Raw genomic sequence first — 25,936 nt, forward strand, 5'->3', positions numbered from 1 at the left:
TTTATTGTACTTTAAGTTCTGGGGTAAATGTGCAGATCTTGCAGGATTGTTATATAGGTATACACATGCCATGGTGGTTTGCTGCCTCCATCCCCCTGTTACCTACATTAGGTATTTCTCCTAAAGTTATCCCTCCCAAACCTCCCACCCCTTGCTATCGCTCCCCTAGCCCCCCCACCCCACAACAGACCCCATTGTGTGATGTTCCTCTCCCTATGTCCATGTGTGCTCATTGTTCAACACTCACTTAAGAGTGAGAACATGCGGTGTTTGGTTTTCTGTTCTTGTGTCAGTTTGCTGAGAATGACGGTTTCCAGATTCATACATGTCCCTGCAAAGGACATGAACTCATCATTTTTTATGGCTGCATAGTATTTCATGGTATATATGTGCCACATTTTTTTATCCAGTCTATCATTGGTGGGCATTTGGGTTGGTTCCAAGTATTTGCTATTGTAAACAGTGCCACAATGAACATACATGTGCATGTGTCTTTATAATAGAACGATTTATAATCCTTTTGGTGTATATACCCAGTAATGGGATTGCTGGGTCAAATGATATTTCTGTTTCTAGATACTTGAGGAATCACCACACTGTCTTCCACAATGGTTGAACTAATTTACACTCTTATCAACAGTGTAAAAGTGTACCTATTTCTCCACATCCTCTCCGGCATCTGTTGTCTCCAGATTTTTTAATGATCGTTATTCTAATTGGCATGAGATGGTATCTCAATGTGGTTTTGATTTGCATTTCTCTAATGACCAGTGATGATGAACATTTTTTCGTATGTTTGTTGGCCTTATAAATGTCTTCTTTTGAAAAGTGCCTGTTCATATCCTTCACCCACTTTTTGATGGGGTTTGTTTTTTTCTTGTACATTTGTTTTAGTTCTTTGTAGATTCTGGATATTAGCCCTTTGTCAGATGGGTAGCTTGCAAAAATTTTTTCCCATTCTATTGGTTGCCAGTTCACTCTAATGATTGTTTCTTTTGCTGTGCAGAAGCTCCTAAGTTTAATTAGACCCCATTTGTCTATTTTGGCTTTTGTTTCCATTGCTTTTGGTGTTTTAGTCATGAAGTCCTTGCCTATGCCTATGTCCTGAATGGTATTGCCTAAGTTTTCTTCTAGGGTTTTTATGATAGTAGGTCTTGTGTTTAAATTTTTAATCCATCTGGAGTTAATTTTTGTATAAGGTGTAAGGAATGGGTCCAATTTCAGCTTTCTGCACATGGTTAGCCAGTTTTCCTAACACCATTTATTAAGCAGGCAATCCTTTCATTGCCTGTTTTTGTCAGGTTTGTCAAAGATCAGCTGGTTGCAGGTGTGTGGCATTACTTCCGAGGCCTCTGTTCTGTTCCATTGGTCTATATCTCTGTTTTGGTACCAGTGCCATGCTGTTTTGATTACTGTAGCCTTATAGTATACTTTGAAGTCAGATAATGTGATGCCTCCAGCTTTGTTCTTTTTGCTTAGGATTGTCTTGGCTATGCAGGCTCTTTTTTGGTTCCATATGAAGTGTAAGGTGGTTTTTTTCCAGTTCTGTGAAGAAGGTCAATGGTAGCTTGATGGGGATAACATTGAATCTATAAATTACTTTGGGCAGTATGGCCATTTTCACAATATTGATTCTTCCTAATCATGAGCATGGAATGTTTTCCATCTGTGTCCTCTTCCTTGAGCAGTGGTTTGTAGTTCTCCTTGAAGAGGTCTTTCAGGTCCTTTGTTAGTTGTATTCCTAGGTATTTATTCTCTTTGTAGCAATTGTGAATGGGAGTTCACTCATGATTTGGCTCTCTGTTTTTCTGTTCTTGGTGTATAGGAATGTTTGTGATTTTTGCACATTGATTTTGTATCCTGAGACTTTGCTGAAGTTGCTTATCATCTTAAGGAGATTTTGGGCTGAAATGATGGGGTCTTCTAAATATACAATCATGTCATCTGCAAATAGAGACAATTTGACTTCTTCTTTTCCTAATTGAATATGCTTTATTTCTTTTTCTTGCCTGATTGCTCTGGCTAGAACTTCCAATACTATGTTGAATAGGATTGGTGAGAGAGGGCACCCTTGTCTAGAGCCAGTTTTCAAAGGGAATGCTTCCAGTTTTTGCCCATTCAGTATGATATTGGCCATGGGTTTGTCATAGATGGCTTTTATTATTTTGAGATATGTTCCATCAGTACCTAGTTTATTGAGAGTTTTTAGCATAAAGGGCTGTTGAATTTTATCGAAGGCCTTCTCTGCATCTATTGAGATAGTCATGTGGTTTTTGTCTTTGGTTCTGTTTATGTGATGGATTACGTTTATAGATTTGTGTATGTTGAACCAGCCTTGCATCCCTGGGATGAAGCTTACTTGATTGTGATGGATAATCTTTTTGATGTGCTGTTGCATTTGGTTTGCCAATATTTTATTGCAGATTTTTGCATTGATGTTCATCATGGATATTGGCCTGAAATTTTCTTTTTTAGTTGTGTCTCTACCAGGTTTTGGTGTCAGGATGATATTGGTCTCATAAAATGAATTAGGGAGTATTCCCTCTTTTTGTATTGTTTGGAATAGTTTCTGAAGGAATGGTACCAGCTCCTCTTTGTACGTCTGGTAGAATTCAGCTATGAACCATCTAGACCTGGACTTCTTGTGGTTGGTAGGCTATTAATTGCTGCCTCAACTTCAGACCTTGTTATTAGTCTATTCAGAGATTCAACTTCTTCCTGGTTTAGTCTTGGGAGGGTGTACGTGCCCAGGAATGTATCCATTTCTTCTAAATTTACTGGTTTATATGCATACAGTTGTTTGTAGTAATCTCTGATGGTAGTTTGTATTTCTGTGGAATCGGTGGTGATATCCCCTTTTATCATTTTTTATTGCATCTATTTGATTCTTCTCTCTTTCCTTTTTTATTAGTCTGGCTATTTTTATCGGTCTATCTATTTTGTTGATCTTTTCAAAACACCAGCTCCTTGATTTATTGATTTTTGAAGGGTTTTTTGTGTCTCTGTCTCCTTCAGTTCTACTCTGATCTTAGTTATTTCTTGTCTTCTGCTAGCTTTTGAATTTGTTTGGTCTTACTCCTCTAGTTCTTTTAATTTTGATTATAGGGTGTTGATTTTCAATCTTTCCTCTCTTCTCACGTGGGCATTTATTGATATAAATTTCCCTCTAGACACTGCTTTAAATGTGTCCCAAAGATTCTGGTATGTTGTGTCTTCATTCTCATTGGTTTTGAAGAACATTCTCTCTCTCTCTCTCTCTCTCTCTCTGTGTGTGTGTGTGTGTGTGTGTGTGTGTGTGTGTGTGTGTGTTGATTATAACCATCCTAATAGGTGTGCAGTAGTATCTCATTGTTGTCTTGATTTGCATTTCCCTAATGACTAGTGATACTGAGCATCTTTTTATGTGCTTATTGGTCATTTGTATGTCTTGCTTGGGGACTTGTCTATTCAAGTCCTGGCCATCTTTTTACTGAGTTGTTTGTCTTTTTGAAGTTGAGTTGTAGGACTTCTTTATATATTCTGTATATTACATCCTTATCTGATACACGATTTGCAAATGCTTTCACTTATTCTGTAGGTTTTCTTTTCACTTTCTTAATAATGTCCTTTCATACATTAAAGTTAAATTTTGAGGAAGTCCAGATTTGCTTGTGCTTTTGATATCGTGAAGTTTTTCAGTCTGGCTGGTGAGAACAGGCACTATCCTGGACCTATGTGAGTAGCAGTCATGGTTACCTTTGGTCTTTTCAAGTGGTTCTGTCATACACAACTGTGCTGGTCAGAACTCAGCTGAAGACTCAGGGGAACCCTTCGCAGATCTCTGTCTCCCAGAACTCTCTCTTTGTGCAGCTCCCTCCTCTCCAGTACTATCTCCTGTAAATTCTAGCTGTCTTTGTCTTCCCAGAGTCTCAGTTCTATCTCCTCAACTCAGGGAACCTGCAGGGCTCTGCCTGGGTTTCCCCTGCCTATACTGCATTCTACATTAAGGTAGGGAAATTGTGGGGCTCACCTTGTTTGTTTACTGTCCTTCAGTGATTATTGTCCTCTGCTGCCTGAAGTCAAGCGTGTTGAAAGCAGTTGTTTTATATATTTGGTCTGATTTTTGTTTGTTTCAGGTGGAAGTGTAAATATAGTGTGTTCTTTATTTTCAGATGTTCTTCGTATATTCAGGATATCAATTTTCTGTTTGTTTTACTTTGGCCTTCATTTCTAAAATGATTTTTTTCTTGTATTTCTAATTTTTTCCTGAGTTATCTAACATGTCATCAAATCTTCCTTTTTTTTAACAACTTCATTTTTTAGTTTTTCAAATTCTGATTTATAGATTCTTCATAGATGCTATCATTTTCTTAATTTCTTTTAGCTTGTATTGAAATATTAGATTTTTGTTTCCATCTGTCTTACAGGCCTCTTTATGGAGTAGTTTTGTGATCTGTAGTGATATTTTTCTGCTCCTTATTCTTTTTTTTTCTTATAACTTTGAATTTTTTTTTCTTGAGATGGAATCTCACTCTGTTGTCCAGGCTGGAGTGCAGTGGCATGATCTCAGCTCACCGCAACCTCTGCCTTCCAAGTTCAAGTGATTTTTCTGCCTCAGCCCCAAGTAGCTGGGACTACAGACACACACCTGTGGCCCATTTTTAAGTGAAATAAGTTTTCTTATAAATTCAAGTAGGTAGGATGGGTCAGATATTATTTTTTGCTTTATGGCTCTAGAGTTCCCTTTTTAGTTTTTACAATGTGACTATGTCTCTGTCTCATCTATCTATCAACCTATCTCATTGTTATTATCTATAATCTACCTAATAACTGTCTATTATCCATCCATCTACTATCATCTCTCCACTATCTACCTATCTGTCTACCTGTCTATCCACCTTTCCATCCATCCATCCATCTCCTCATACTTTCTGAGTCTGCCTCTCTTTTCCACCCTTGTCCAGACAGATTATTTCCCAGCTACTCCTCATTTTGGATTCTACTGCCAGCAATTGATGCTCAGCAGGGGGCTTTGTCCTGGGAAGGGCCTTAGATTATTAGTATAGTAACTTCCTGGGGCTTAGACAACTCCAGCATCTTCAGATCCTATTAAGGTCTGCTTGTACTCACCTATGAATCGTGGCCTTCAGCTGCATTTTCTAGTTAGTGTCTGCTGGAAATTTTGAGTTCATCAGCTCTTGGGTCTTCAGACCCCCTCTCGCCTTTCTTCTGCTTCCTCTTACTCAGACATTGACATCAAATGGGTCTTGTCACCTAGATTTGTTGCAGATGTTATCTGTGAGTCTTTAGTTTTGTCTTTCTAGCTGCTCTATTTCTATGGGAGGAATTCAGAGAGATTAGAATGTTTTACTGCTGCAACTGCTATCCTCACTGCAATTATTGTTTTTGTATTTATCTTTCCCGCCAGCCCTCCACCACTCACATTCACACGTGTACTGACCAGCCAATTATCTCCCATCCTTTGATGTCCTTCCTTCCCTACTTCTCTCCATCATACAATCTCCTGCTTATGTTGTGTTGCCTCCAGGAAGCCTTCCCTGATACCCCAAGTGAGATCAGTAGCCTCATCTTTTGTGTCCTCGCAGCAGGCTGAATGTCCCTGTCTTACAAGTCATTTCATGCCACTGACTTCCCCACCTGTCCTTCCTGTTGGATGGTCAGCATCTCAAAGCAAGAACCTTGTCCATTCCTCCTGTCCTGAGTGCCTGGCCCCAGACCAAGCTCAGAGCAGACACTTTGTTTTTGTTTTGTTTTTGAGATAGAGTCTTGCACTGTCTCCCAGGCTGAAGTGCAGTGGCATGATCTCAGCTCACTGCAACCTCTGCCTCCCAAGTAGAGTAGACACTTTGAAAAGGTCATCATGCATGATTAGATTATACTGGGTGCTGTTAATCCACCTCAGAGCTAGTTAGTGCAGGATTAACATGGCTGTTCCCTTATGTGTACAGTGCATTGTAGTTGACAAGCAGCTTTGCACATACTACAGCCCCTCTCTCTGAGTCTGGTGCAGTTGCAATACTTGACCCTCAGCCACTATTTTTGCATGTTCATTTGCCTGTCTGTTTATCTAGTGTGTCTCCATCTGTCACACTGTGAGCTCACCAAGTACAAGGACCAAGTCTCCTTCATGTCAATAGAAGCCCAGTGCCTGGCATCGAATAGGGACCAGGAAGGGTCTGTTGCATGAACGATTGAAAGGCATTCCTGCTGGCCCTAGGCTGGGGCTATTCCATTCTTTTCACTGGGTTCTGAGCTCCTTGACTAGAGGTCAGCATGAGGTACCACAACTTCCTTGGGACTCCCCAAACCCAATGTTAAGAGAAGCTCACAGCATCTCTGGCCCTGTCTCCCCAGCCTTTGAGCTTCTGATTGGAGGCCTTGAAGTTGGCCTGTCTCACTTCCCCTTCTTTGCCTGCCTCTCGTCGGAGTTCCAGCTGGTCAGCTCCACCCTGGGCTTCTGCTACTCTCTTATCTGGTAAGACGGTCTCTGCCTGTCCCCACTCCCCCGACTCCTTATGCATGACTGAACTCTGGGTACAGGGCTAGAGGCGACCTGGGAGCTCTCCTTGGGGGACACCTTTGCCCAGAACTGAGGCCCAGGGAGGGCAAGAGTGACCTATCCACGGTCCCATTGTGGGGACAGCATTGGAGGCTTCAGAAGGCCAGGCTGGCATTCTATCTGCTTCACACCAGGCTGCTTGTGATTAGAGTGTTCCTAGAAGTCAAGGATTTAGGAAAACTCATTTCTTTTTTTTTTTTTTAAATGAATTATAATCTTATTTTATTTATTTCTATTTCAATAGCTTTTGGGGTATAAGTGGTTTTGGATTATAGGGATGAATTGTATCGTAGTGAAGTCTGAGATTTTCTTGCATCCGTCAGCCTAGTAGTGGACACTATGCCTGATCTGAAGCTTTTTCTCCTTCTCCATGCTCCCACCCTTCCCCCTTCTGACTCTCCAGAGTCTGTGATACCATTCTGTATGCCTTTGCACACCCACAGCTTAGCTCCTACTTAGAAGTAAGAATACAGTATTTGATTTTCCATTCCTGAGGAAAACTTATTTCTGTAAGCTGCTGGGGACCCCACTGGAAGACAAAGGAGCCCCTTTCGAGGCTTCTCATTAAAGCTGCCATGGCTTCTCTTGGGAGCCTTGGAGAAAGTTCCCGTGCCTTAGCTGGGCATTCAGGGCCATCACAGTTTAGCCTCTCCCTCTCCCTCCCTCCCCCAACAGTATCTGGCACATACCTCCAGCCACGCAAGACGCCTACATTCCTTCATCCATCTACTTATTCATTCAACAACCATTACATCCCTACTACAAGACAGGAAATAACCCTGGCGAACAAGACAGACTTGCGTGTACCAGGTGTTCTGGCCTCTTTGTCTGTTTGTCCCATTCCCTGTGTGGGTCATGTCTAGGGATAAGTGTACACTCCTGCTTCGAGGACGATCACTTCCACCAGATGCAAGCTTCTTGACCTTCATGTTGAGCTCTGTGACCTCAGACTTGGCACAGAACTGGCACCAGACTTGGCACAGAACTGACACCAGAGAACAGTTGTTGACTGAAAACCCCTCCAACAATTCTACTCTCCAGCCTCTGAGACTCATTTCTTTGTTTCCAACTCCTTTGCTGGGCTCTTTCCCCCATCCAGCATTTTCTATGGGGCTGGGATTCTTAGGCCCCACTTAGTCAGAGATGACGGGCAGGGGTCTCACAAGCAACTGACACGCCAGTGGCTACAATTGTAAAGTTTGTGAGTGGCTTCCTTTTTAAAAATTTAAATGGAAGGTATCCAGGGTTAGATGTGGCGTAATATCATCTCATCAGCCTGTGACAGACGTTTGCCCAGGAGATAACAGGGTGGTGGGAATTGCTCAGCAGCTTGGGCACCATGGGAGTATGGCCCAAGCTGGAACAGGACCAGGAATGCATGTGTGGGTGGGCATGGGGTAAAGCATCAAGGCTCATCACTTCTGAGCAGAGTCTACAAGTAGGCCACATAGAGGCAAGAAGAGCCCAGGCCACAGAGTCAGGAGACCTGGGTCTGCCCATTCCCATGTGTAACTTGGATAAATCCCTTACCAACTCTGGACTTCCAGCTCCCATTTGAATGATGACAGGAGGGAGGATGAGCTCTCTAAGGGCCTCCTGCTCTGCCATCACAGATTCCAACACTATGTCCTCCATGAGGGCAGGTGAATGAATGAATTTAGTGTGCACCTACTTTGGCATGAGCAGGATGGCTGATCAGGGAGAGATGTCCATGGAGGCCTGGGAATCAGCCTTCCTGAGGGGGACAGGTAGGTGCGGGTGGGTGCAATCCGAGCCATTTTTACAGGGGCTGCTCCTGGAGCTGTGCTGGGAGAGAACTCCAGGGCCCCAAACTCTTGTTTCTGTTCCTGCAGGTTTGCTGTCACCGTTCTTCAAGTTTCACAGTGTCCCCATGGGCAGGTGAGTCTCTGTTGGCCTTTTGGGGTTTTCAGTCCTATCACTGTGGTCAGCTTGCTGTGTGATCTTGAACAAGCCTCTGTCACTTCTGGGGCTCCACTTCCTCATGTGTGTAAAAAGGTAGTTGTTGTCATTCACAGTGCTTCCATTTATATAGCACCCATGTTCATCAAGGTGTGCATTCACAGACAGGCATTTTCGTATTTACTCCTCTCAGCAGCCCTGCAAGGGTGGGAAGTTCATCAAACCTAGTTCACAGGTGAGGAACTAGTATAGTGAGGCTCAAGTACATTAAGTAACTCATAGGAAGCAGCAGAATTGGGAATTGAGGCCAGGTCTGGCTGACTCCAAAGTCAATTTCTTTTCACTCTGTGTAGCTCCAATCTCTTTTTCTATAAAGTGGAAGACTTGGAACAGATGAGCCCTTTCCAGTTTTGCCATGCATTGTCCTCAGAGTTGGTGGGAACTGGTTCATCTCTTTAGCCCTGGACCCCAGTAAAGAGGGATGTAACAGTGCACCTAGAAATGCTACCAGGCAGGTTGCGGGGAGCCCACAAAAGCCACCTGGGCCAGGAGTGCATAGGTACAGACCTTTATGTTTGGTACAACCTCAATTATAGAGCATATAGATATATAGATGAAAGCCACAGAAATGCTGGCAGTGATTATCTAGCCATAAGCATATGTTGGAGAGGAGGATCAAGGGAAGACATGAGCCCTGCATCTCAGCATATCTCCACCTGCACCTGAACATCACAACCTCAAATCCCGATTTCCTGTGGGAGGTAATATGACTCTGGAAATGTAAAAAACATGAAACCAACCAGTAAAGTGTGAAAGATAAGTCACAATATTATTTGCTTTGAGACAGTGAAAAACAATCTTTTTCATCAAAATAAAACTAAAAACACAAAATCTATGAGTACCTTCTTGAGAGAACTGTTACTCTTCCCTCAGCTTGTGTTGGTCCCAGCCTTATGGCAATTATGGGTTTTTTCTTCCTCTGTACCTCCCTCATTCTATTTCTTCCTCTGTCTTTGTTTCTCCTTCTCCCTCTAAGTATCTCTCCCTCTTTACCTCCTCCTCCCATCTATCTACCCACCTCTGGCTCTCTTCCTCGTATATTTTCCCAAAGAAGCATTTATTAATAGCTTCTAATAAGGACAAAATACCTTGAAAACTACTTTCGTTTTGAGACAGGGTCTTGCTCTGTGACCCAGACTAGAAAGCTAGCTAAAATGGGGGTGCCAAGACTTGAATCCAGGGTTGCTGTGCCCAAGTTCACTGCCCATTCTGATGACGGGGGTTGGGAGATGGGGGATTGGCCACTGACTGCCAAGCCTGAGAGAGGGGGCCTTGCTGGAGCAAGCTGGGGCAGGAAGAGTCCTGCAGCTTCAGCAGGTGACTCGGCCCCACCTGTTTGGAGCCGCATTGTGGTATGCTTCTGTTGCAGTTTGTGGGGAAGTACGAGACCCTTGTGTTCTACTGGCCCTCACTGCTCTGCCTCGCTTTCCTGCTGGGCCGCTTCCTGTATATGTTTGTCAAGGCTCTGAGGGTGCACCTTGGCTGGGAGCTCCAGGTGGTGAGTACTAAGTATGAGCACTGCATGGACTGATGGGTTTCATCCCTACAACAGCCAGGGAGGCAAGTACTGTTACTACACCTCACATTCTGAATTCAGAAGCTTGGATGCACGGAGGTGAGTTGAGTTGTCTGAGGTTCCTAGCTGGGAACCATGAAAATCTGAGACAGGTCTCAGTTAATTTAGAATGTTTATTTTGCCAAAGTTGAGGACACATACCCATGACACAGCTTCATGAAGTCCTGACAACATGTGCCCCGTGTGGTCAGAGCTCAGTTTGGTTTTATACATTTTAGGGAGACATGAGACATCCATCGACAGTTGTAAGATGAACGTTGGTTCTGTCTGAAAAGGTGGGACAGCTAGAAGGGGCTTCAGGGCATAGGTAGATGAGACAAATGATTATATTCTTTTGAGTTCTGATTGGCCTCTCTAAAGGAGGCAATCAGATATGCATTTATCTCAGTGAGTAGAGGGGTGACTTTGAATAGCATGGAAGACAGACTTGCCCTAAGCAGTTCCCAGCTTGACTTTTCTCTTTAGCTTAGTGATTTGGGGGGCCCAAGATATTTTCCTTTCACATAGCTAACCTGTAACATATCCAGGAATGGAACCCAGACAGTTCAGTTATGGAGCCTCTCCCTTAACCACTGGCAAACATAGCCTCTTTGACATGAAGCAAATTCAGCAGTGGGATGTGGGGGAGAGGAAAAAACCTATCTTGACCACAGCATGGCTAAATCCAAAAGAGCAACTCCTATCCAAAATCCTGCCCTCTGTGACCATTGCCCCCACTTAATGAGATCAAAAGCCTAACAAGAATTTATGAGCCAAAGTGTAAGCCTGTCTGCTGTCTCGTAGGAAGAAAAGCCTGTCCTGGAAGCGCACCAGGCAGAGCACGTCAAGCAGCTCCTGAGGACACCCCGCCCACAGTAAGCCACAGTTCTGTTCATTCACCTGCAGGTTTGCATCCACTCTGATGAGCCCTGATGATGTGACAGAGCCTGGGATGATCAGAAAGGCACTGTAGTGATCAAGACCCTCATTTGCTAAAAACAGATACCCAACTCAAACTGGATTGAAGTAAAAAAGGAAACTTATGGGCTCCCATCACTAAAAAGTCTAGAGGTAGTCAGTTTCAGGCAAGCTGGATCCACAGGCTTAACTGATATGATCAAATCCAGGTCTCTCGCCCTCCATCTCCCCTCAGCTCTGCTTTACTGTGTCGGCCTCCTATTTAAGTGGGATTCCTCCACATGGTGGCGCCCAGACTCTCTATGTTTATACACTCCTGGTTTAATCCCAGAAGACAGACAAATGCTGCTTTCCAGTTATTCAAATGAAAGTCCCACGAACGTGTTTCACTGGATCAAATTGGATCACACACCTCCCTGGAACCAGTTACTGTGGCAGGGATTGGAGTGCACTGATCGGCTAAGCCTGAGTCACATGTCCCTCCGTTTCCTCCAGAGCTAGGAAGTGGGATCAGCATCTTACCCAGGGACAGGGAGTGGTGGTTCCCCAAATAGAAACTGAGGCGTTAGGCTGGGCGTGGCGGCTCATGCCTGTAATCCCAGTACTTTTGGGAGGCTTAGGCAGGAGGATCGCTTGAGCTCAGGAGTTCAAGACCAGCCTGGCCAGCATGGCGAGACCCCATCTCTACAAAAAATGAACTATTTAGCCAGGTGTGGTGCACGTCTGTGGTCCCAGTTACTTGGGAGACTGAAGTGGGAGGATCACTTGAGTCAGGAGGTCAAGGCCGCAGTAAGTGGTGACCACGCTACTGCACTCAGCAGTGACCACATTACTCCAGCCCGGGCAACAGAGCAAGACCCTGTATCAAAAAAACAATGAAACAAAACAAAACTGAGGTGCTGTTTCCAGTAGAGGAGGATATTCATGTTGCCAGGCAAAAGCACCAGATCTCGGAATCATACAAGCCACCACCACATCTGCCCTTTTCACTACGCATGTGGGCATATGCCCCAGAGAAGGGATGTGTCTGGTCCATGGTCATGCAGTGGCAAAGCTAGTACTTTGGTTAGAATTCAGTTTGGCTACATGTAGTAGAAAACACAAAATAATAGTGGCACAACCAAGAGAGAGATTTATTACTTTCTCTAATAAAATAACTCTAAAGGTGAGCAATCTATCCTGACCCTGTACTGCCTACCATGACAGTTCACCAATCACCTGTGTTTATGCTCTAGCATCATGTATGTGCTTTCCATCCTCAATGCTGTCTCATGGTCCAATGTGGCTGCTGGAGCTCCAGCTTGGACCACCCACCACATCTGCATTTCAGACAGCAGGCAAGGCAAGGCAAAGAAGCTTTCCCAGCTGTGTTAGTTCCATCTGAGTGTTCTCTCCAAAGCCCCACACCACACTTGTGGCCACATTTTGTTGGCCCGGATTTAGTCTGGTCACTCTAAGCTGCAAGACAGGTTGGGAACTTTAAACTTTTAGTTTGGTGAATTTCTGCACAAAATAAAATCCAGTTTTTGTCCTTAAGAATAAGGGGAAAATGAAAACCATGGAAGCTAACAGTGATCTCTTTTTACAATATACTCTAAGATAAAAAGAAGGTGGGGCTATTTTAAGATGAATCAGACATTTGTTTTCCTACCAACCTCTCATCTTTTGATATTTATATCTCATCCACAGAGAAGAAAAAAAGTCTTGGTTCCAAACCAGGATATACGAGTGGGATCCCTGCTTTCAATTCCCAAGCAGAATGATTGGAACCATTGTATTGGCTTTCATCTGCCTGTACCTTGTAAGTAGCACTAAGAAAAGCTCTTTATATTTTATGAATGGGGCAGGGTTGGGGCTAGGGTTATGGAGTCTTTGAGGCAAGCAGCATGTTCCTAAAGAGTTGGGTCAAAATTGAATCTTGGTAAATCAAAGAAGTACAGTGCTTCAATAACACTATTTTGATTCCAAGGACACTTTTACCCACATGGTGAATATGACCAGTAAAAATAATCCACAAAAAGTAAAACTCATGATGATTAAAGTGCCACATGGTGAAATTTAGTATCAACTAAAACCTGATGACAAAAATATATATTTAAGAACGTTTTGATATGCAAAATTTGACCCAGGAAAGTTTACTTGGTAGAACTAATGATCCCTAAAGAAAACTCACAATAGTAGAATCTGTGATTAATAAATTCTTCTGTGAGCAAAAATCAAATCACTTAAATGTAAAATAATTGATTCTGACAAAAATAATTTCAATTATTTTTCAATAATCAAATTTAAAATTGTTGAATTTATTATAAATTAATAATTGAATTTATTTTCATTGAACTAAAAATAAAAGCAGATAACTAGAGTTGGTTTACTGTACTATATTTTTAAGCAGATTAAACATTCTTTTTTAAGTTTGCTTTCTCAATAAGAAATTTTAAGTACTGGCATAATTCTGACTTCAACGTTTTATTAAGCATAGGATCAAAACATTTTGTGTGGTCAAAGTTATCTGAGATAAAATGGCTGAGTTAAAAGTAGAGTCAAAATGGATGCATGAAAATGGCAAGGCTAAATTGTCTTCTGTTTCTTTTAAATGTACCAGGAAAATACCTATTTAAGTAAATCCTGTGATTAAGTTTTTAGGTGAGTGTATTTGTTAGGTTATGCTGACGTACCAGATAACCTCCTAAATTCCTGTGGCTTAACAGTATATATTTTTTATCTACACAACAGTGATGAGTTGGGTGTTCAGGTAGGGGAAGATGTACTCATTCAGGAACCCAGAATTCTTCCGTCATGTGCCTTCACCATCCTGGAGAACCTCATCACCATCTGCACATAGTCAAGAAGGGGGCAAAGCAAGGAGAGATGTATGTGAAGGGTTTCCATGGACTAGTTGTAGAAGTATCACATATTCCTTCCACTCTTCCATTGGCAAGAACTTAGTCATGTGGACATACCCAATATAAGGGAGACCGGGCAATGTAGTCTAGCTCCATGCCCAAAGAAGGGAGAATGGATTTTAAGGGACAGCAATAACTTTCAAGTTCTCTGCAACAATGAATAACACATTTGGAATGACATTGTTTCTTAAATATTTATGGAATATCTACTCTGTGCCAGCACTGTGCTAAGAGTTGGAAGAGGGCAAAGAGCTGATTCAGCTCAGTCCTGGGCTAGGAGAACCTCGTGGTCTATAAGAAGGAGATAAGACATGGTATGAGGTACCTGCGATCTTAAGAGTAAAAAAGGATAAGGTGAAATGCTCTAGAAGTTTAGCAAATCATTCAAGATCTAGCAGCTGCTTGAACACGATAGTGTATGAGCTCCACTTTCAGAAATAAACACAATTGGGTTGTTGGAGTGAAATGACAGCAGGAACTATAGAGGCAGTGGCATAACAACAGGATGCTAAGATATTGGGCAACCATGACATTTGTACAGGAAACAGTACTTTCTCCAGTGTGCCAAGATCAGTGAAGGGAATCAGTGGGAGATAGGGATAGAATTGTCCCCCAGATCACCCCTTATTCAAAGTTAGTCATTCTTTTCTACTGGTTCTATGAATGTTTGTAGAGTTTCTTGAGCCCTTATGGGCCCTTGTCTTGTTTTCTGGAGGGTAAAGAACAGATCATGAAGTGATTCCTGTCTCCCAAGAACTCAAAATGCCATTCATCTTAGAATAGCCAGGGTCTAGAATCATTTTCGGAAGAGTTTTGAATCCCTGGAAGACCCTGGCCTCAACCTCAAAGAAAAATCCACGTGTTATTCCCATGATGAGATGGACTAAAGTAAGACCTGGAAACTTTGCTCTCTGTCCCCAGTTCATTGTCATCGAGTTCTGCATGTTTGTGTATGTGAGAGATGAGCTGGACATGTTTGAAAACAAGCTGGAGAGCTACATCAACTCCATGAACCATTCAGGGATCCTGACCCCAGGCATCCTGCAGGTGAAACAGCTCATCAGCGTTACCGAAGGTAAAATCATAAGCCACCTGTTCCCACACCTGTGTGGGAAACTGAGTGAGGGGCTTGTAACTGATGGCAGGTGCACATATATAGTATTTGTGGCTGCTAGTATTGATATACCTGGCTGAGATGACCACACTTGGAGAAAAATGTGTTAGAGCTGGTTTACCTTCCTGGGTTGACTAGAAAGACAAAGGGGTCAAGACACAGCCATTTCTTTAATGAAGCTGGACCTGAAATGAACATGCCCTGAAAATTTTCTTATCTTAAGTTGCCCATTTTGCCTCAATTCCAATGGAAAATACTAAAATGATTCTATATTTTCTATTTTGAAAAAATGAAGCACCAAGCCTTGGTCTTTCTTTATGAAATGTTCATTTATGTCTTTCAAATTTTACTTGAAAGTCACTTAAAAATAGATCTTTTTAACTTAGTCTCTTGTCTAACTGAAATTATGTATCCTTTGACCCCCATCTCCCCAATTACACCTCTCACACCCCTGCCTGCCCCTGGTAACCACCATTCTACTCTGCTTTCATGAGTTCACCTCTTTTAGATTCCACATATAAGTGAGATCATGCAGTATTTGTCTTTCTGTGCCTGGCTTATTTCACTTAATGTAGGGTTCTCCAGGTTCATCCATGTTGTCACATATGGCAGGATTCCTTCTTTTTAAAGGCTTGGTAGTATTCCATCGTATACAATGTATGACGTATTTTCTCTATTCATTCATCTGTTGTTGGACACTTAGGTTGATTCCATATGTTGGCTATTGTGAACAGTGCTGCACTGAAAATATGAGTGCAGATATCTCTTCAATATACTGATTTCATTTCCTCTGGATATGTACCAAGTAGTGAGATTGGTGGATCATATGGTAATTGCTTTTTTACTTTTTTGAGGAAAAGTTGTACTAATTTACAGCCACATTAACAGTATACTAGAGTTCCTTTTTCTCCACATCCTTGCCAACACTTATCTCTTGTCTTCTTTATAATAGCCATTCTCACAAGTATAAGGTGATATTTCATTGTGGTTTTGATTTGTATTTCGCTGATAATTAGTGATGATGAACATTTTTTTTTATATGCTAGTTGGCCATTGGTATGTCTTCTTTTGAGAAATGTCTATTCAGGTCCTTTGCCCTAGACAATAAGAAAGGCACTTTGTCTTAAAATGGAAATGACATATTCCAGTGATATATCTATGGATATACAAGTTTTTCATATATATTTTTATATATTTTGGGTATATATCTAGGAGTGGAACAGATGGTTAAACATATGACAACTCTATCTTTAACCTTTTGTTGAACTACTAGACTGCTTTCAAAAGTAGCTGCATCACTGTTTATTCGAACCAGGATTGTGGGAATTCCAATTTCTCTGCATCCTCACCAGCACTTATTATTATCCATCTTTTTATAGCCATCTAGTGGAGATGCAGTGGAATTTCACTGTTGTTTTTATTTTCATTTCTTTAGTGGCTAATAATGTTTAGTATCTTTATATGTACTGGCCATTTGTATATATTATTTTGAGAAATATCTATTCAGATTCTTTGATCATTTAAAAATTATATTATTTGCCCGTTTATTTATTGAGCTGTAAGTGTGCTTACATATTTTGTATACAAATCCCCTATGAAATACATGATTTGAAAATATTTTACAAATCCCTTATGAAATATATGATTTGAAAATATTTTCTACTTTTCAGATTGCTTTTTCACTTTTTTTGATGCTGTCTTTTGAAACACAAATGTTTCCAATTTTGATGAAGCCAAATATATCTGCTTTTTTCTTATATCACTTGTGCTTTTGTTGTCTTATCTAAGAAACCATTGCCTAACCCAAGGTCACAAGGATTTTTCTCATATTTTCTTCTAAGACTTTTTAAGTTTTAGCTCTTATATTTAGGCCCTTGATCCATTTTGAGCTCATTTTTATGTATGGTGTGAGGTAGGAGTCTAAATTCATTGTTTTACATGTGAATATCAAGTTGTTCCAGCACAATTTTTCAAAAAACACATTTTTCTCCATTGAATTGTCTTGTTATCTGTGTTGATAATAAATTGACCATAAGTATGAAGGCTTAATTTGGATTCTCAATTCTATTCCGTTGATCTATTTTTGTGTTCTTATGTCTGTATAACAGTGCCTTCATTGCTATAGCTTTGTAGTAAGTTTGAAATTAGGAACAGTAAGTCCTGTAATTTTCTTTCTCTTTTTCAGGATTTTATTGCCTATTCTAGGTCCCTTCATTTTTATATGAATATTAGCATTAGCTTGTCAATTAATGCTAAGATGGAACTGGAATTCTGATAGGAATTGAGTTGAATCTATAGATCCATTTGGGTAGTATTGCTGTGTTAACAATGAATATCCTATATGTGAACATGGGAAGTCTTTCCTGTAATTTAGGTCTTCTTTAATTTTTTTCAAAATCTTTTGTGATTTTCAGTGTACAAGTAGTACATTCCTTTGCTAAATTTATTATTTTATTTTTTTGGTACTATTGTAAATGTAATCATTTTCTTATTTCATTTTCAGATTGTTTATTGCTTGTTTATAGAAATACAATTGACTTTTATATATTTCTCTGATGTCCTGTAAACCTTGCTGTACTAATTTATTAGTTCTAATAGTTTTTTGTGTATTTCCTGGTTTTTCTATATATGAGATCATAGAAAGTTTTATTTTTTCCTTTCCAATCTGGATGCATTTTATTTTCTTTTTCTTGCCTAATTGCATTGGCCCAAACCTTTAGTACAATGTTGACTAGAATTGATGAGAGTAGATAAGGTGTTTTGAGGTTAGGGGGAAAGCATTCAGTCTTTTACCATCAAGTGTGATGTTAACTGTGGGTTTTTAGCAGGTGCTCTTTATCAGGCTAAGGAAGTCATTTTGTATTCCTAATATGTTGAGTAGTGTCGTTTTGTTTTATTTTGAATTGACACATAAACACTGTACATACTTATTAGATACAATGTGATGTTTAAATACGTATATACATTGACCAATGATTAAAGTAGTAGACCCATCCGCTTAAACACTTATCATTTATTTGTGGCGAGAACATTCAAAATCCTGTCTTCTAGTTATTTTGAAATATACAACACATTATTGTTAACTATAGCTACTGTACTGTGCAACAGAACACCAGATGTTGAATGTTTTTAATTGTAAAGAGATGCTGGATTTTGTCAAATGCTTTTTCTGTACCTATTGATAATCAGCTCTACAGAAGTTTTTAAAACAACAAATCATCTTCCTTCCCTGTTTCTACATCCCTCTCTCATGAACTCACACAATCTCTGTAAAAGCACATTAGATTCTCAATATCAAAACTTGCTGAAGGGTGGATGAGTAAATAGTCAAGACATCTTGACCCCAGTTACCTTTGTACCCAGTTGAGGTATAACCAACACTCCTCCCAAAAAGTGGCAATTAGAGGTCAAATATGTTTTTCCCATGAAAATAGCCTCTGTCCATCAGAGGCTATTTATGATGTATGGAAAATACTCCATAATTTTTCTTCCTTTATTCACTGTAGAGTGAAAATAGCACAAAATGAGAAGATTATGCAGGAAATATACTAAGGGTTTATGCAGCTAAAATAAAACAGAAAATGAGCAAAAGTTTACTAACACAAGAAATGTGTTAAAGTCTACTTCATTTGCTTAGTACTTTGTGGTGCAGTATTCTGCATTTTGAAAATTCTGTTTCATGTTAATTTTTCGAGGCTTCTCATATCACTTTTCATATTTCAGGAGTCTGGGTGGCAACCATTTTGCCTGCCTCGCTCACGTGTGTGAGCTATCTCTTCCACATTTTGGTCTGTTACAGGTAAGATCACTTTCAGAATCATTTGTGCATCTTTCACCAGGAATATATATGACATCATAGAAAAATTAGAAAATATAGAAAGAAAAATAGGCCAGCTCCAGTGGCCACACCTGTAATTCTAGCACATTGGGAGGCCTAGGCAGGAGGATGGCTTGAGTCTAGGAATTTGAGACCAGCCTGGGCAATATAGTGAGACCCTGTTTCTACAAAAATAAAATAAAATAAAATAAAATAATTAGCTGGGCATGGTGGCATGTGCCTATAGTCCCAACTACTTGGGATGCTGAAGTGGGAGGATTGCCAGAACCTTCGAGGCAGAGGTTGCAGTGAGCTGAGATGGGAAGGAAAGAGAGAGAGAGAGAGAGAGAGAGAGAGAGAGAGAGAAGGGAGAAGGCAGGAAGGGAAGAAGAAAGGAGGGAGAGAGAGAGGGAGGGAAAGAGATTGAGGGAAAGAAAGAGAGAGAGGGAGGGGAAGGAAGGAAGGAAGGGAAAGAGAAAGAAAGAAAGTCTCTGGGGCCAGAAAGACTTGATCATCTGCTAATTGCTTGGTCAAGTTATTTAATTTTGTTGATTTTTAGCTTTCTCAACTGCAAAAATAGGAAAGAAAGAAGGAAGGAAGGAAAGAAAGAAAAAAAGAAAGGAAGGAAGGAGGGAGGGAGGGAAGGAAGGAAGGCAGGCAGGCAGGCAGGCAGGCCAGCTGGCCACACATAATCTCATCTATCAGATTCAGTCACTATTATGACTCAATAAATGCATATTATTTTTACAAGATGTAATCTGTACTAAAGTTCAAGACTTTTAAGGCAACTTGGAGATCCTCGGTGAGCTGCAGTCGGCACAGGGAGGCTAGGCTGCCCACCATCAGCCTTGCAGGCCTTCCTATGATATCTTTGTGACTCTAATCACTCACAAAGAACTATCAGTTATGGGCACTACTTGATGTCCCATGTCTTTTCCAGAAAGCACATAAAGAGGCTCTGGGCAGGAGATAAACACTTTCTGCCTTTGAAGTTCCATAACCCGGCCTCATCGGAGAGCGTGGTGAGTCTGTCAAGGTCTCTCTCTGATCTAGACTAAGCCCTATGCTAAAACCTGAGGATGAGCATGGCACCCACCTCACTGGGTTTGTGGGTGAACTTCCAATGAGAAAGGGATGTTGGGCACATGTGGCAGAGGTTATGAAGTTTTCCTCCTGCTCTGAGACCCCTTTTTCCTTTTAAACCTCAGGTGGCCATTGCAAGGTACTCTGGCTGGCAAATAGCCTATATTCTATGGGGTAAGTGCCATTAGGTGACCCATTTAATTAATCACACATCCCCTCATCACCTGGCGAGTCCTGGCTATGAGTGGGGAGGAGAGAGGTGGTCAGAAGCAGCCCTAGCCTCTGCCATTGAGGGACTGTCAAGACAGAAGGTGAAACATAGTCTCAAGGTCTTCCTCACCACAGTCCTGAACCCAGGGAGTGTGTATGCTAAGGGTGGTGGTGACCCAGAGGAGACTGTGACTATCCAGCCCCAGGGCAGGTTTCAGATGCCTTCTAGGGGAGTTAACACTTGAACTGCACCTGACAGGTGGAGTAGGAAGTGAACGGGAAGGAAGGTGAGGCCTTGCCAGGCAGAAGAAACAGATAAGCGTGCCAGGGTGTCTGGTGGGAGGAGGCTAGAGGGTGGCCTGCAGGAAGGGGTGTGGGAGTGGCTCACGAAGGACCTTGAGTTACCAGCATCTCCCCTTCGCTCCCAGGCTACCTCATCATTCACGTGGTGCAGAGCCTATGTGGCATGGCAATCATGTACGGCCTGGTGCTGCCCATCGTCCACAAACAGGGCCTGGAGATGCTGCGAGGGCTGGGCATCGGGATGTAAGTGCTGGGCGGGCGTCCTGTCATTGCCATGTTCTGAGAGCTGGGGTGCAGTTCGAGCTGCTGTGTGGGCACATGGTCTTTGCCCTGACCTTAAGATGGGCCGTCATAGCAACTCACGGGGAGGGGAAACAGCGTTCACAAAAGGCTGCGTTTCACACCATTCCGTTATGCCCTCACAACCATGTGTATGTGTGGGATACATGTATGTCCATTTTCCAGCTGGGAAAATTGAGGTTTAGGAAGGTAAAACGGGAGGCAAGGCAGTATGATGGAAGGAGGCAGGGAATCCTGGCAAAGCTTTTGGATCTGCTGTGTGACCTGGGGTAAGTTAATCCACTTCTCTGGGCCTCAGTTTATACATCTGGAAGACAAAGTGAATGTTGGCTTCATTGAGCATTTAGTATGCACCTTTTCTCAGAAAGCCTATATATGAATTTGGTACTTATGTTACCTTCCATTTTGCAGAGCAGGGAACAGAGGCACAGAGAGACTAAGCATTTCCTCCAAGCAGGGGCAAGACTCAGGATTGGGAGCTGGGCAATCTGAAACCAATGCCTCCTTTTAGCCACTATCTCTCATTGCCACTCAGGGGATGTCAACACGGCACACAGTGCTCTCTGGGGACCCTCCCTGCTCTAAGTTTCTTGATTCCATACTTGCCTCAAGCCACCTGTGAGTTGGGAGCAGAGCCTGTCCTGTCCACTCTTTTGTGGTCTTCTCAGGAACTTCCAAAAACCCCATTCCATTCTTTAGTTCCCAACCTGTTAAACCGCTCACCCAGTTGCCACCCTTGGAGAAAGGGACATCAGTGAAATCTTGGAGTAATGGCCTGTGATCCGGAGCCACAAGACCCGACGTGTGGTCTTGGGAAGGTCACCTCCCCTTTGTGAGCCTCGTTTTTCTCCTGTGCACAGTGAGCATGGGAATCCTTTGTAAGCATAAAGCACGGGGCTCACATTACAACTGTTCTGCCAGGTGGTCAGCCTCTCTCCTCTCTCTCACTGGGCATCAGAGAAGGGCCTGGCAGAGGGGAAAAGACCACCTCAGGATGGCCCCACTCTGTTTCAGCCTCACCATATCCATTGTTGTGGGTCTCATGATCCTGCAGATGTGGATCGCCACCAGCTTCTTCCTACAGCCAAAGCTGGGCGCAGCTGACAAGCAGAAGCCCCTGGCTCTCAACAACAGGTGATGGTGAAGGAGGGAATGAGGGAATTGTGGGCCTTTGCCTCTGAGTCCCTCCCTGTCCCCCATGGCAGGTTCTTGTGCAGGCCCTATACTCTCTGCGAAGGCCAGGTACGGTGGGTCAGTGGTGGGCTCTGGAGCTAGACTGCTGGGGTCCAGATCCTGGCTCTACCCCTTAGGAGCCATGTCACATGTGGGAGCTTACTATGAACCTCAGTTTCCCCATTTACAAATAATTGTGTATATCTCAAAGAGGCGTTGTAAGGATGAAATGTGTTAAAATATGAACTTAGAACAATAGTGCTCGGCACATGGAAATCCTTTCTAATTCGTTCATTCAAAGCTGTCCATTCATTGGGGGAATAACATGGGCATGAGGGTAAAGAGATAATCCCAACACAATCTGCCTGTGAGAAGCTCAGTCCACTGGAACAGACAACAGGCACATAAACAAGAACAGAGGACACCAGGGAGTGCAAAGGAATACAAGACAAACCGGAGGAGAGGCAGGGGTGGTTAACGCCACTGCAGATGGGACTCTGGAGATGAGGTCAGCAGGACAGTAGGATTTCTACAGGCAGAGAAGAGGAGAGGATATGGCCAGCAGCCAACACCACAAGGACAAAGGCGGGAAGCCACAAAACAGCAGGATGTGTTAGGAGAAGAGTAAGAATCCTAAATGGTTGCCATGCAATGGCCTTAATGAGTGACAGGAAGGGGACACAAAGAAACAAGACCAGAAGACCTCTGGGGGCAGTGAGGGGGCTGAAACTCAGGATACAAAGTTTGGGCTTTATTCTAGAGGCAACAGGAAACCACATGATCAGGTGGTCATTTGGGAAATTTCCTTTGGAAGATGTTGGAACAGCTGCAGCTGGGAATAGGTCCCTGGTGCAACAGACATGGAGAAGCCCCACTTCTGCCATAATCACTGACCCAGCTGCAGCCCTATGCAATTTCTTACCATGGAGGAAGCCTCAGACCCCAAGGATTGCATGAAACAATGGCTGTCCCCACTGACATTTGTCCTTCACTGAACTTAGTGGCCCCCACCACTACCTGAGCCACTACTCATACCAGTGCTGTGAGGTGAGGGCAGTCAGCTCCCGTTGATGGCACGAGGTCACAAAGCTTTGAGCCTGGACCTGCAGGATCTGATCCTGGGTCTGGGAGACTCCAGAGTCCCTCAGCCCAGCAACCTTGCTCTATTGAAATGTGGTGCCTTGGGCCGGCTTCTGTTTGTAGGAAAGCATTCCACAACTTCAGCTACTTCCTGTTTTTCTACAATGTGCTGCTGGGCCTGGGTGCCTGCCTCTCCAGGCTGCTCATCAGTTGCTTCCTGGGCATGTGGCTGATTGCCCGCATTGACAGGACCATCATGCAGAGTGGCTATGAGGGAGCAGACATGGGTAAGTGATCAGCACCCACCCGGCCACATCCTCTGGAGAGGGCTGGTCTTTCACCTTTGTGGCAATTGCCTGTGAAGACAAGTATCAGAAGCCTGGAGTTCATGCCTTTTATTTATGCTCAGAGTTTATCTTTCAGCGGAAGCTTTAAGGCTGAGTAATAAAGACACATGCAGCCTGCTGGTCAAAAGGGAGTTCAAGGCTATTAAATTCCTGCCCATTTGGCAGACCTTTGAGGTATAAAGGAAGAGGAGTCAAAGGTAGTCACATTCTATCTGAACACTTAGAAGCTAATTTATGAATGCACAGCTCTGAAAATTTTTAGAAAGAACACATCTCAGAATTATTAGTGTTGTTAGTAGGAAACAGTGCAGAAGATGTTCTGTTCAGTTGAAATGCTCCAAATTCAAAGCCATTTCTGGGGAAGCAAAAGTAGTTTTTGTTCTATTCTGAGCCCAGAGTCATTCATTCACTCATCTATTCAATAAATGTACTGATGCTTGCTTGGAATTAGCCACAGCAGCTCCTAACCCTTTGAGCTTTGAGCTCCCCATAAAATGGGCATATTAGAATATGATACTCTTATTAGAATAAGAGTACTGCAGATCTTTATACCTCATTTTCTAGATTCTCAGAAAAGACTCAGACACCATTGGAGAACAAACTGGCTCTGCAGTTATATCATGAAAAGCACAAATCAGGCCACGTCAGGAGGTACTGCCTGGCCTGACCTGCCTCTGGATTTCAGGGTTCAGTGCATGGATCGGCATGCTCTACGTGGACCATTACCACACCAACCCTGTGCTCGTCAGCTTTTGCCACATTCTGATCACAGATCATAGGGAGAGGAAGCTGCAGCAGACCACCAAATACTGGTGCCTAAATCAGTCGGCAGGTAACGGCTCCTGTTTGGACCTACGCTGGATTCAGACAACAGGAAGTAAATACCCTCAGACTCCCTGGGATCCCTGAGGTGCCCCACGGTCCACTGTTCCTGCTCCTTTTCTCCAAATTCCAGGCTCTCTTTGAACTAGGAAGCCCAGGAGGCTTAGCTCCCAGTCAACCTGACTATGGGACCCACTCAGGCCTTGTGTCCTTGTCCTGTTAACTGGCCTCCTGCCTTGTTCCTGGAAGTGAACTCTAGTTCTGCTAGTGGAGTTCTCCATTTGTTTGAGTCTCCAACCCTTATCCCAGGCTACATGGCAGATGCACTCCAAGATGAGGCTACATTTTGATGATTCTGCCCTGTTGCTTACCACAAGATCCCTGAGGCTCTCTACCCCTCTAGGGCTCAGACTCTCTAGGGCTCAGATTAATAATGTTCATTGCTATTTCCAACACTGTAGATACTCAATTCTGAGGGACAACTTACATCTCTCCGACCTCCCTCATGTCCCCAGGAGTCCCAGTCTAGCTCCTTCTACCACATCTTACACATTCCAGGCAGCTCTTTCAAATGCTTTGGAGAGGGAGTTCCCCTCCCTGAGACCCCCTCCTTTCTTCAGTCTGTCTGCTCTGATTCTATCCTAGGTCCCCGTGTCTCAGCTAGGTCCAGAACAAGGTGGCTCCTGTTGCAGACCCTAATCAAGAACCCAAGACTCGTCATGCTCAGAAAATCAAAATTAGGGCACAGTTCCCAGGAGTCCCAAATTCTGATGACATGTTCGGAGAGCTGATGCTGGCCCCCATCATCTGCTCCAAGGCCAGGCTAGGACATCTGCCACCAAGAGAGGGCTCAGTCTAACCAGCAGCTGTCTCCTGCAACGAAATGGGATGGCACAGGCACCATCCATGCAGACAGTAGACAACATTGGCTACTCATGGAATGGCCACCTGGACTGAGGGATGAAGCCTGACTATTTTACTCCCTTGGCAAAAAAGATTAAAAAACTAAAGAAAAGTCTGTTGAACAAACTTTGCCCATTAATGACTTCCACTATCCATTGTGGGTAGGCAGCCTTGGAGAGTTACCTGGTAAAAAGCACTTAGTTTACCTACAAGGCAGAATTTTATGTCACTGGAGAAGGTAGTAAAATATGTACATCAGGAGAGTTTAACCATCAGATCCCATTTTTCTCTGGAACAGAATGTGGATTTCAATCCGACAGCATCCTCATTGCTTCTGTCTTGCCAGGCTTTATCACAGATGGGAAAGAAGGAACTCCATGATTCTGGCCCCCAATTTTGTTGGACCTTTGCAGGCATACAACAGGCTTTCTCTCCCATCACCACTGATATGGGAGGGGAATGGATCAGAGCTAACTTGGGCCTTAGTCATACAGCAGATGCACAGATTCTTTCTGAGAAGGGTGAGATTACTTGGAAAAGCCACCTGTCTGAAGATACAAAGACAGGGTGGGCAGGTATTCTAGTGGGGGATCACAAGAGTAAAGTTGTGTGAGCTAGAAAGCCTCAAGCATGTTTGAGGAGGGTGAGCCATGTGACATGTCAGGTTACAGAGCTCTAGGGGCTGGCCAAGACCATCCCAAGAAGGGCCAAATGTCATGCCAGGAGGCTTGGACATTTGTCCTGTGCTTCTTAGGAGGCTGAAGTGGGAGGATTGCTTGAGCCCAAGAGTTTAAGGTTACAGTGTGAGCCATGACTGTGCCACTGCATTCTAGGCTGGGTAACAGAGTGAGACCCTGTCTCAAAAAAAA

At 43.0% G+C, this 25,936-nt stretch overlaps 1 protein-coding gene across 5 annotated transcripts in view; it reads left to right on the forward strand.

Moving 5' to 3' along the window:
- Nucleotides 1-25,808, forward strand: part of LOC108314301 (stimulated by retinoic acid gene 6 protein-like) — a 51,275-nt gene extending 25,467 nt beyond the window's left edge. For 2 of the 5 annotated variants that reach the window (XM_037743727.1, XM_037743730.1), the window contains 14 exons: nt 6,355-6,475; nt 8,413-8,458; nt 9,909-10,037; nt 10,899-10,969; nt 12,702-12,813; nt 14,837-14,990; nt 18,753-18,828; nt 19,787-19,868; nt 20,055-20,103; nt 20,568-20,685; nt 21,757-21,876; nt 23,119-23,282; nt 24,028-24,174; nt 24,810-25,187. In XM_037743727.1, coding sequence (XP_037599655.1) covers nt 6,355-6,475; nt 8,413-8,458; nt 9,909-10,037; nt 10,899-10,969; nt 12,702-12,813; nt 14,837-14,990; nt 18,753-18,828; nt 19,787-19,868; nt 20,055-20,103; nt 20,568-20,685; nt 21,757-21,876; nt 23,119-23,282; nt 24,028-24,174; nt 24,810-24,955 — 1,535 coding nt within the window. In that variant the 3' untranslated portion in view covers nt 24,956-25,187. Of the gene's footprint in view, nt 1-6,354; nt 6,476-8,412; nt 8,459-9,908; nt 10,038-10,898; nt 10,970-12,701; nt 12,814-14,836; nt 14,991-18,752; nt 18,829-19,786; nt 19,869-20,054; nt 20,104-20,567; nt 20,686-21,756; nt 21,877-23,118; nt 23,283-24,027; nt 24,175-24,809 lie in introns of all 5 variants that reach the window. The other 3 variants (XM_037743726.1, XM_037743728.1, XM_037743729.1) reach the window with 3 other exon arrangements.
- Nucleotides 25,809-25,936: the final 128 nt, after the last annotated feature.

Source organism: Cebus imitator, unplaced genomic scaffold (genome assembly GCF_001604975.1).
Source record: "Cebus imitator isolate Cc_AM_T3 unplaced genomic scaffold, Cebus_imitator-1.0 Scaffold149, whole genome shotgun sequence".
Lineage (NCBI taxonomy): Eukaryota > Metazoa > Chordata > Mammalia > Primates > Cebidae > Cebus > Cebus imitator.